The sequence below is a fragment of the Charadrius vociferus genome, unplaced genomic scaffold (assembly GCF_000708025.1).
Source record: "Charadrius vociferus isolate BGI_N301 unplaced genomic scaffold, ASM70802v2 scaffold455, whole genome shotgun sequence".
NCBI lineage: Eukaryota > Metazoa > Chordata > Aves > Charadriiformes > Charadriidae > Charadrius > Charadrius vociferus.
In genome coordinates, this window is record NW_009648550.1 from 4,784,558 (window position 1) to 4,796,361 (window position 11,804).

General features: G+C 45.5%; 2 protein-coding genes across 3 annotated transcripts in view; both read right to left on the minus strand.

Moving 5' to 3' along the window:
* Positions 1-3,130, minus strand: part of LRRN4 (leucine rich repeat neuronal 4) — a 6,411-nt gene extending 3,281 nt beyond the window's left edge. The window contains exons 1-2 of the mRNA XM_009886027.1: positions 2,443-3,130; positions 1,026-1,230 (exon numbers count right to left, since the gene is read on the minus strand). Coding sequence (XP_009884329.1) covers positions 1,026-1,230; positions 2,443-3,130 — 893 coding nt within the window. The remainder of the gene's footprint in view (positions 1-1,025; positions 1,231-2,442) is intronic.
* A 6,261-nt stretch (positions 3,131-9,391) lies between these two features.
* Positions 9,392-11,804, minus strand: part of FERMT1 (fermitin family member 1) — a 19,234-nt gene continuing 16,821 nt past the window's right edge. For both annotated transcript variants that reach the window (XM_009886029.1, XM_009886028.1), the window contains 2 exons: positions 10,920-11,061; positions 9,392-9,663 (listed from right to left, as the gene is read on the minus strand). In XM_009886029.1, coding sequence (XP_009884331.1) covers positions 9,490-9,663; positions 10,920-11,061 — 316 coding nt within the window. In that variant the 3' untranslated portion in view covers positions 9,392-9,489. The remainder of the gene's footprint in view (positions 9,664-10,919; positions 11,062-11,804) is intronic.

Consider the following 11,804-nt stretch of genomic DNA (forward strand, 5'->3'; position numbering starts at 1 on the left):
CGCTCAGAAGATGCTCTCTTTTGTCTATAACTTTAACGGCTACTCCTTTGTCTTTTAAGTTTGGGTTGTGTTTTTTAGAGCTTTGAACTGGTATGCCTGCAGGTATTGTGAAGTGCTGTGTAAATTCAGTGTGGCAATCTAGTTAGGGATGGAATCCTTTGTTGGGTTTTTTTTCCACTTAAATGGGTTTATTTTCCTGAAACTGGTTCCTAGAGCACAGCTAGTGCTCTAGTGTTTGTTTTCTGATATGCTTATAATCTGGGCCTATATTATAGAAATTTTCTAAGGTGTTCTCCAGATCTCTTCCTTTATGCTGACTGTTCTGTGTGCAGTTTTCCTGCTCTTATTTTGATAAATCACTTTCAGACTTCTGTTTCCCTTACTATTTCAACAGATACATGACATACCAAGTAAATCACACTGAGGTGTTACCCCTAGAATAAGGACTAAACCATTGCTTTTACTAATGCTGAACAAGGAACTATATTAATCTCTCATACTAAAAGTGGCAGGGAGAGGAATTTTGACTGCTTCCATGGTGCAGATTTTAGGAAACTATCAGCATTCATCCTTTGTAGAGCAAGGAATCTTCAGTGACCGGCTTCTGTGGTGAGACATTGCCATTGCAGATGTTGGAAGCATGGTTTGTATCGCAAGTGGGTTTCAGTGGATCTATGCTAATCTTAACAGCGTGAGATGAATTCATCCACTGGACTGGGAGATAAGGCAGAAGAGTGGGAGCACGATGGATGCAATCTAAGGCAACCGGTAACCGTGCTGTGAGTCTCATGCCACCTCTTTGGGCTGTATCAGCTCTTCTGCCCTATCAGGTCTACATCACAGGCTTTACATGGCATATCCAAGTATAAGACAGCAAGTTTCTCCATGGCACACAGGCCCCCACACCTCCTTCCTAAATACTTGATAACAAGCAAACTCTGCATAAAAGTCAGCTCCCAGGCACCATGGTGCTGGGAGGCAAAGGCAATGCTATGTGAGGAAGAACAAAAAAGAAGACAACTCACTTCTCAAGCGAGAGATGGCTCAGATGAGGAGCACTGTCAAACATCTCTGTCCTCACAAAACCCAGTGAGTGGGAATCTTGACAGTTCAGCTCTCGGAGACCAGGCATGGACTTTAAGAAGTCAGTATCAAGGCTTCTTAATCGTGACATCTTTGTCAGGTGAAGCGATCTGAGGTTAGGCAAGTCTCTGGTCCACTCTGGTTGAACTGAAAGAGGAAAAAGATTTATTCCTGTTCCCTAAATAAAACATTCCTGTGGATTTCTGCCTAGAAAAACGTTTTGAATTCATAGAGATATAAAGTATCTCTGTGGTCTTCTGCAGCTCTTCTCTTTGGGGAAGGAATAGAACAAACATCAATACACCAGTGTATAAACACCCATGCAGTCACATTTTTGTAATATTACCTGCAGGTCATGCTGTTGTAGGGCAGAGGAGAAGAAGGGAAGATAGAAGGGCAATAGAGCAGTTAAGAGATATGAAATAGCTTTCCTATTAGGTGAGATTAAATGAACAAGGATTTCTCTGCTCAGGGAAGTGGTCAGTGGGGGGAGATTAAAGAGGTCTACAAAGTCCTGACTGGTGTGAGAAGGGCAAATAACTTACTTGTCCTAGCACAGGAGAAAGAGCTGAGAGGCATGAAACTGGAAGAATAGGTTGTATAAAAAAGTGCCTTTCTGTGCCATGACTGAATTGGGTAACTCCCTACCACAAGGAGGATTAGGCAAATTCATGGAGGAAATTTGGTGGTGTATCTGTTAAATGTGAGTTGAGGTGAAACCTCTAGCCTGGGGAGTCCCTAAGGTCCTGGCTCTGCCCCAGGCTGAGAGCAGCTGGGCAAGGCATCTAACATCTGTCTGCCTCAGCACCTCAGTTATAAACTGAGGCTGGCAGGGGAGGCGGACAAAAGAAAAAAGTCATGCTGTAAATAGCTCAGGGCAGGGATTGTCTCCCTGCGCGGAAGTATTTGGCTGGTTGCGGTTGACACAAAAAGCCTCTTTCTGTGCTACTTCAATACAGTGGTATAAAGCAGAGTGTAACTGTGGCGATAGACGAAGAAAGATTTCGGCAGCATGTCTGGAAAGAGAAATTAATTTCCTTCTGTGTCTCCCAAAGCTAATCTCAGGGCTGACATTAGGATAGAGGTGGGGGACTACAGTGGGACAAACAGTCCTGTTTGGTGGTGTCCCCTCTCTGCCCTTCCCTTGGGAGGCTGGTCTGCGTGAGGGTTTCCCCCCAGCAGTTGCATCACAGCTGGAAAGTACCTTGCACGCTTGGACCAGCTGTTTGCAGCTTTCAGCGTGGGGTGTTCCCCCTCCACCTCAGGCTCGGCCAGGATTGGAGCCATCATCCCAGCAAGGCTTCGCTCCCTCCGGACTGACCAAGCCCCATGTTTACAGTGGGAAATCCAGAAACTTACTTTTCTCAAGAAAGGTCCCGCTCAGGTCAAGCGTGTTGATGATGTTTCCAGGCCTGTTCATGGCCTCGCTGGGAGATGCACTGATGGCAAAAGCAGACTCCCTAATTCCTCTGCTGTCATCTTGGCCAAGCAGCGTTGCAGAGAGGTTCAGGAACTGTAGCTGAGGATAACAGGAAAAAGCCAGTGGCTGGATTTCAATCAGTGGATTTCCAGCCAGGGACAACCACCTCAAGTTAGGCAGGGCAGAGCTGTGGCATGATGGCACAGATGACAGCTTATTAAAGCTTAAGTCCAGGGAGGTGAGACTGCTGAGGGCGTCGGATCCCCATCTAACTGCCTGCAGATGGTTCTGCCTCAGCGAGAGGATGCGTAGCCGCGGGAGGTTTGCTATCTCCGTGCCATTCACCTCTTCTAAGAGGTTGTTGCTGAGATCCAAGGTCTCCAGGGCCTCTGGAAGGCAGACAGGGAAAGCTGTCAGGCTGCTGTTGGTCAGCTGCAGGGTGATCCAGGTCCTATTCTTCCAGTCTTCACAGGACATGCTGGTGAGATTAACATTCTCCCAAGAGTCTTCCTGAGCCAGCTGGAAAACGGTAGTGACATCCCTGGATGCTGCAGACTCTGCTCTGCTCACGGGGCCTGACGCTGTGTTCCCCAACAGCAGAGAGAGGACGAGCAAGTGTGAAAACATCCTTCTAAGCGGCTTGAAAGTACCTTGTGAGATCTGTTTGGGTTTTGTTTCAGGGAGGGGAAAACAAAACATCAGCATTAAGAACCTAATTAAATCCCTCCTGGCAGCTACAAGCTATTTAAAAGTGAAACATTTGTAAGTCCTTTCCTATTGCATCCAGACAGGGGAAATGATAATTAATGTCTCTTCTGTAATTAAGCCTAAGTAAACACGAACCCTTGGGGACAGAAGTATCACGCGATCTTAGTCTTAAGTATACGTACAGTTTTTCATCCAGAAACCAACCAAGTTGTAGCACATGTCTGGTTCCCATGCCAGTACCCTCGATACCAGTCTGGCACCCAAAAAAGCAGCAGCGTAGGAGGTGGGTTCCCCAGTCTCTCTGCTCAGCTGTCTCTGTGCGGTACAGGGATACGAGGGACTGCTGGACTGCTACTCCAGTATAAAAATACCAGTTGGCACTCTACTGGACAAGCTGCAGGAGAGCTGCACTTTGAGACTCGCCCTCCCCTGCTCCTGACCCGCTGGCAGTGCCCCGGTACTGTCTGCCAGGCGGTGGCAGGGCTGGGGCCCTGCTGCAGGTGAGTGCCGCAGACATGCTACGCGCCCCAACTCCTGGGGAAAGGATGTGCTGAAAATGCAGCTTCTGAATCACATTTCAGTGAAAGTGGTCAGAAACAGAGAATGTGCTCCTGGATCAGGGCCCCAGAGGCCTGGGTACCAAGAGGCATGTTATTCAGTGTTATAGTTCCCTCTGCGCTCCCTTGTCCCACCCCAGCTTCGTCTTTGTCATTTAAAAAAAAAAAAAAAAAAGAAAAGAAAAGAAGTCCTAAATGACTTGTCCAAGGCTGCACAGGTAATCTGTGTCAGAGAAGGGAATTAACTACAGACCAAAACTAGTCTGTTTCTTGCTGAGCTGTCTTTTGTGCTGCCAGGCACCATAATGATCATTCCTCATCCAAAAATATATTACAGTGTAAGGGGGTGACCGAAGCCCCACGTACTATGAAATATCTCAGACTTATTCCATACCTTAACAGCTACTTGCTGTTCCATGAATGGTGCCAGGTCTTGCCCAGACGGGTCATCTGTTACTGCCATCCCAGGTTTAAAGTAGGGACCAGCAAATTAGTATAATTTGGTTGCGTGTGTCCTTCTTGTCCTCTGGAACCGGGCAAGAGCTGAGTAGCCTCGGGGCTTCCTGGTCACCAGAGCCGCTAGATTCCCAGCACATGGCAGGGAGAGGATGGGAGGAACGGGACTGCTGGATCCCGATCTTAGATTTAATCTTACTCCCTGGCTCTAAACCGCATCCGCTTGCACGTACCTGTCCAGAAGTCCTGATGCCTCGTGCCTCCGCTCTGCGTGACTCCGATTGCCTGGCCTTGATTTTATACACTTCGGTGACTCAGCCGAGAGCGTGAAATGCCTCTTTTCTGTTCCCAGCTTTCCCTGCTCGCGGCTCTGCCCACAAGCGCAGGCGAGGTTTGTTTCAGGCTCGCTCCCCCGCATCCAGCTTTCCCCTGCCTGGAGAGGGGGTGGCTCCAGGCAGCTTTCCCGCTCCCTTGGCCCTAGCAGGAGGTGGGTGGGAGGGCTCTTATTTCCCAACACTCAGGCAGGGCTGCTCCGTCTGTCTTTGTCTAGCAGAGGGGGGTAAAGGGAAAAGATCAGTGTGTCTCTAGTCCCAATTCTCACGTCTTCCACTGACAGGGGGGGAAGGGAGAGGAGTTACTGTGTTTCTTTGCTGACAGGTCAGGATGATGTAAAGCTAAGGCTCTGTCTGCTGACACGGGCTGTGGTCGTTCTCTAGGCGCTAATAAAAGGCTTCAAGTGTTTAGATGTCTCGCTAAGACTCTTGCACTTGGGAGTAAGTCCTGGAAATGTTCACGCAGGACAAATGACTTTTCTAAGGAGCCCTTGGGAAATGTCAAAAGCAAAGCTCTCACCTGGCGCTCCTGCAGTGAGGAATTCTCTCAGCTGACGGAGAGGGCCTGTGGCATCTCACGCTGTGTGTGATGGACTTGGGAGGCCTCTCCCGGTCCCACTGTGCGTGGGTTGTGTTCTCTGTTCTGCGTCTGCTGTACCACATTGCTTGGGAGAATTCCCTGCCTGATCCTTCTGTCATCCTTTGCTGGATAAGTCAGACTGACAATGTAAAACATCTCCCACCAAGGGACCTGCCCTGAGCTGGGTTTGTTGGCATTTCCACCATTCAAATAATAATTAGGCTGGTCAAGGGCTGAGTATAAAGCCAGGAACTGGAAAGGGATGAATTGATAGAGACTGTTCCAAAGTAAAAGCAAAGGGATAGCTGTTCAGTTGCTAGTATAAGACAATGATTAAAATTTCCAGGGAGAACAGTAGTCAGTGCTTTTTGTTTGTCAGGACAGCAAAACAGATCCATGACATGAAGGCAACACAGACCTGTATTCTTTTGTGCCAAAGTGCAGATAAAGGTCTTGCTTTCCTGAAAACCTTGAGTCTGCATGTACACACGCCTTATCTATTGACCGTGTCGTTCATTATCTGCGTGGGGAGAGAGCCTTGAAAAACACCAGAACATCCACAGAACAAGATACTGTCTTTTAGTGGGATTCTCTGGAGCCATTGCGGTTCCCTTGGAGGCTGGGTGAGATGAACATGTTGTTCCCTTGTGGAATGGCTCGAAGGCAAGACAAATAGTTTCCTAAATGAGGGGCTAATCCCCCAGATTAACCCTGGTGGAGCAGCTCTCAGGCCTGCTCGTAGGGCAGCGTGCAGGCTGGGCACGCGCGCACCAACAGGTACCTTCAGAGATCTGCGCTCTGCTAGGTTCAAAGGGCAAACTGGAGCAGGTTAAAAAAATCTGAAGAATTTGGTGTAAGAGGAAAGTCCAGCCTCTGCCAGGCCAGTGGAAACCCTGCCTTGCCTCTGGCTTGCAGACCTGCTGGCTGCAAAGCTCCTCTTTGAGAAGCCAGGAAGCAAGGAGGTGGCCTCGCTTTGCCTTGGGCTATTAAGTACCCGTGTTGTGTTTGCTGCTATTTTCTCTGTATTTACAGACGGTGTGTTTTCATTGGTTATTTTATTGTTTTTAATCTCTTTAAAAACTAATCCATGAAACCTGGTGAGCCAAATGCTGCCTTACTTTTGAAGCGTTCAATCTTACTGACTTAATTTTGGAAACTGAGACAAGCAGGCTTGTGAGACAGGAAAAGCAGGCTAGCAAGCGGGCCACTCATTTCAGTGAAGGTGGAAGTGAGTGGAGTCTTTGCCTAGAGGGGCTTGATTTCTGAGTGTTACAGAGAACCTCTTGCAAGAAGCAGAGCACCCTTGGAAAACGAGCTTTTGTTATTTTTACTTTCCATGTTTGTTTCTGCTTTTGGATGCCCAGTTTTTGAGGCAGGCATTGTATTTTCCTAACTCTGCCTGGCTGTAAACGCTAATCATCTGGAATATTACTGCTGTGGTACTACATCTCAAACAGCTACCCAGGTATTGGTGGAGGTTTCCCAGGGCAGACAGCAGCCCTTTCTCGAGAGTTTCTTTGAAATCATCTGGTAGCGCCAGGCAGAGATTTCCCCTTTGTGAGTCACTTTGGCCTGTTCTTACATCGCTGGATTTCTTCACGTTATTCTTCTCCTTTTTTCTGCTTTTCTAAGAGTTTCAGTGGCAACCTGGGGGGACGTTTAGTAAAGGCAGGCATTTTTGTCAGTCTTTTTGCATGGATGATGCACCAAGAGCTAAACCAGTCACCCACTCCCCGGGGCTGATTCAGTGCTGCACAAAACCCCTTTCCCTGCAGTAATGCTAGGGATGAGCCCTGCATTCCTCAGTGACAGCAAGATAAGCAGAGCACGGGAGAACAGGAGAAGGCGAGGATGGTACCAGGCTGTAAAGTTTAAGAGATGAATGTTTCTCACTGGCTGTGAGCCAAGTGATGGTTAAGAATGAAACTATCCTGAAAAAATCTGGAGAATGGCTTTTAAGGCCAACAAAAGAAAAGTATTTTGCAGGTCAGTCCACAGAGCAAGCACAAGCAACACATTTACCTACAGAGGACTGGGGGAGCAAGATTTAGCCTGAGGTTTTAGAAAACTAGGGGGGGGGGGTTGCGGGGGGTTGCCCACTGCAGTAACACATGCTGAAGGCAATGGTGAAATCCCCTATGGAATTTGTTGAGAGTAAGAACAGACGGCAGCTATCTGACATTGGTAGTGTTTTACCCTGACCTGACTTTGTTTTAATTAAGCACGATGGCCAGAAAAGGGTTGCAGCTGAGCCGAGGTATTAGTTTCCTAAAGGTTTTTGTTTTCATCTAAACAACATTCCTGTCCAGGATTTTGTCCCTGCATTGTGAAATTTCAGGGCAGACGCCCCTGTCCTGCTTCCACTCTCTCTGTAAAACATCTCACACATCTGGCATCGTGCAATTAATAACTCGGTTACTATAGACCACTGAGCCTATGGTCTTTAACCCTGTGTATAAATCAGGTGGTACACACAGGCGAAAGCCAAGTCTAATCAAGTTATTGCATGACTAAGGTGGGGTGTGGTACCCCGTGCGCATTAAGGGGAACGTCTGGAGTCTGGCTGGGACATGCTCGGATAAAAGCAGATTCCTTTCCGAAGTGTTCCTTACCTGTCATGGAAAAGCCTTGCAAGGTGAGCGGAGCAAGGAGAGGAAGAGAGCCGATAATCTAAAGAAACGTGGAGAGAGGACAGCAGCAAGGGATCATTCCCTTAAAGCTAAAACGACAAAGGCTGGGGCTTACAGCCAGCTGGGATGAGCTGGCAGAACTCCTTCTCCCAGAGCAGCGGGAAGCCTTTATTCAAAAGGCAGTGACACATGGAGTGAGATTGAGGGAGGGGCAGGAAAGAAAACGGAAATATTTAATAGTTTCTCTGAAATCCCAACCCAGACAACTTGGACTGCAAGGAGGTGTGATTGCTCAGCAGTAAAACGTGCTGCACGCTCTGCTAATGAGAACTACATTCAAAGTTCCCGTATCTTTTCATTCATATGGTCAGATCATTTAGATGACAGGTGGGAACTACAGGGCTTCCGTGCAACAGTCGTGTGACAAGCTCTCCTCCTAGAGTGGCAAGAACGGGACTGTACTTCCTGATGAACAATTTAGGGGAGCCTGTCATTGCCAAATGAAGGGCTCTAACACAGGCACGGTCACAGTCCTGACTGTGGCTCAGGAGCCAAAGTGGAGGCTAAGTCTGGAAGAGAAGAGCGTTGCCTGTGGAAGAAGTGCTGGCGCTAAGGTGTGCATTCAGTTCTCCCGTAGCGCCCTTAGGCAGGTTTTAAATATTGCAATTGTTTGGACTCGGACTATCCATTATTGGTGGTTTTCACACTGAGTAAAATAGTTGGCCTGTGTCAAGCAAGTGAGAATTGGGCAAGTCCTCTACTGAAGGAAAACTGGACGATCCCTCAGCCCCCGGGTAAAAAGTGCTGAGGAGAGGGAAGTACAGAGGGCTGGGAAGCAGGCTGTAGCGGCTCTTTTATTTTTGCAAAACATAAAGCTATAGTTTGTTTAAACTGGCACAAATTGGGAGTGATTCCACTGCAGCCTACTGACAGACACTCAGAGGCCTTTTTAACAAGCAAATAATTTTAACTAGTACATAAAGCATTTTTTTCAATCTGGAAACTTAACAAAGTTTCTCAAAAGATCAATGTTTTGAATCCAGTTTTGTCAAGATTAATGCTTTGTTTTAGGTGCCTGGTAGCTGCTCTGGCTTTTAAGGGAACTACTTAAATGGATGAAGGTAGACACGGGTGCTACATTTTTGAACAATTGTGTAATCACTTACTTGGGGTGTGATAGCTCAGTGTGTAGGACTTTGGAACACTGATGGAATGTTTTCCGTTCCCAGTGCAAGTGCTACTCAAGTAATGTAGCTTTAAAATATGTATTTATTCAGCTTTAGTTCTGTTAAATGCTGGACTTCTTAACAATGGCCAGTTTAACAGTGGGAGTTGCACGGATATAAAAGAGAAGAAAATTTGCTGTACAATATCCTCTAGTTACTTGTGCTGGATGCTTGAACAGATTGTTTCAATTAAAAATACTAGATTCAAAAATTCCCAGTAGCTAGACACTGTTTATTTAAAAACTTGTAGCTGTACAAAAGGAAAACAATGACAACTTCATTTTCCTAGTGTTGATGATGGGAATTGCCGTACTGCATCCAGTGACCCTGGCTTCAATATTTAACAAAACCTGTAAATAGTCCAGTCATATTACAAGGTGGATTGACAGGTACAAGCTTTATTAGTCAGCAGTTAATGATCAGAGATATTTTTGTTTCATCTCTGGTCTTCTTAGCTGTGGGGAGAAGCAGGCAGAGGGAAGAGAGTTTACCTCGCCTCATTCCTGACCTCCAGTTAATTTATGGAACAGCTCTTCGTCCAGTGTTTCATTCTGGTCTTTGGAGCGGGTTGACAAGAAGATGTAGCCCCCAATATACTCATGAATGATTTTGCAGTCTGCGCTCAGACACGTAAAAGCGATAGATACATTCTGATCAAACTCGATTGCAACCTAAAGAAAATACATATGACAAAATCAGGAACAGAGATGAGATGCATCTGGGAAAAAACAGCAAGTGTGAAAGCACAGCTGGATCACAAATACCGTGATAAAGCAGTACCTGTGTCTGCTAACCAAGACATCTAGGTCTGCTGGATGTTTTGGGTGTTTGGCTGCTTGTTTCTTAATTTTCTGTTATGGCAGGGCCCTCTTGTGGTCAAAATCTTGTTGCTTGTTTAGGCAGGCAACAAAAGCATGCTTTTAACTAGATTTTTTTTTCTCATGGCTTTTAAAGTATGCACTAAGAAAAGGAGGAATGGCACTCCTGACTCTTTGTACACTCAACCAATGATGTTTAATACTGTTCGTTGTTATGTGCTGACCTTAAATCTGCTTTTGAGGGACAGGTTTTGATTTCCAGCTACTGTCAGTTCTAAACCCCAGCAAACAGGGGTTAATTTCTAACTGTGGATTCTGCCTTTTTTGGCAGCTTTACCCAGCATAACAGGCTCTGGCACAGGGAGTACTGCAAGAGAGTATTAGGGATTGCAGCTCATCTCTCCTGACTCCTGCAGATGGATGCGGAAAACTGTATAAGCAGGAACAGTTTCCAGGCTGCTTGAATTTCCATCAGGTCACGCTAGTTCCATTCCAGAAATCTACAATGTACAGAGCTGGCTTCAAGCTTTCAAACTCAAACTCTCCAGTGGGCTGCTGGGCAACAGCTGGCCCCACTGAGCAGCCTTCATCACGGTTCGGAGCACCCCGGTATATGTCACACAACAGAGCTGCTTTCTCAGGACCACATACTGACACAGAGGAGCTCACACTGTGGCCTTGCAATCTCAGTCTGGGATTTGAAAGACAAACTGTGTTCCTGTATTCTCAGTCTGTAATAGAGACTGAATCACCACAATTTAGAGGGTGACACATAAGCTAGACTATACAGAGAGTTAAAATGAGATTTTTACTGACAGAGCAGTAAACATAACAGGCTGGAATTTACCTTTGAGTCTCTGTATTTCATCCCATCAAAATCGAGGGCAACTTATAAAGAATAAGCTTGGTAGGAACCTTTCAAACTGGAGATCTTTTGTTTCTGAATTCTGACTACAGACTCCATTAAGAAAAATTGTAGACAGCTTATTTAATAACATGTCACAACACATTCAAAATCTTTTCAGTCTGAAGTTTAAAAAGATTTTCTGAAAGCATCCTCCAGTTTCTGAAATGCAATGACTGAATGAGGAGAGCCGTTCCAGTTTTACCTGGCGTATTTCCCAGTTCACATTCCACTGCTTCATGTTGGAGAACCTCCACGTTGTGATAGGATCTCCTGTGGCTATATCTATTCGTATCAGCCTGTTATAGGACACCCCAAGCACATCATCCTTTTTGCTTCCTTTAAACCTGAAAAAAAACCAAGACCTTTGAGCAGATCTGGTTTGAAGTGATTTCTGTCTAGAGAAAATTTCACCTGCCCTCCTCTGAAAGTGCAAAAATGTGGGAAAAGTCACAACAGCCTGAGATTGAGGGGAGCTTGGACCCGTCTTTAGAACAGTATTTGTTACAAAGTGGAACGTAGGCTGGTGAACCATGGTATAAGATGTAAAATAATCGGGCAGATAGATCTGGCTGAAATCTTTCCAATTAATTGTTTTCTGCTAAAAAATACTGTGCTGCTGAAATGCATGGATTTGATTATATTTTTACTGGAAAAGTATCAACAATAATTTTCCTTGCTTCATTTCACTAATGTTGAAATGTTCATCTAGTTATATTCACCTAAATTATATAAGCATATCAAAATACATTTAATATTTGATATTATATATCACCATTAACTTATCGAAACAACTGTTAGCAATATATGTACGTTTCTGAGTATAAATCACATTACACAAATATTGAGACATTTTAACATTTCAACTTTCTTCTAATTAGAGATGAAAAATAAGTACAAAAGTTATCAGAGCTTCTGGGGAACAGAAATTTCTCAGTTGGGAACAGCTAGGAAAAGATTACTCTGGTAAAGAAACTACCTTCCTCTACCTTCATGCTGAAAGCTGGAAAAAATCTCATCTGACTGCTGTTAATATTTTCAATATTTTTGATCTTGTTTTTGAACCATCTCTCCTTAGATGAAGCTGGCC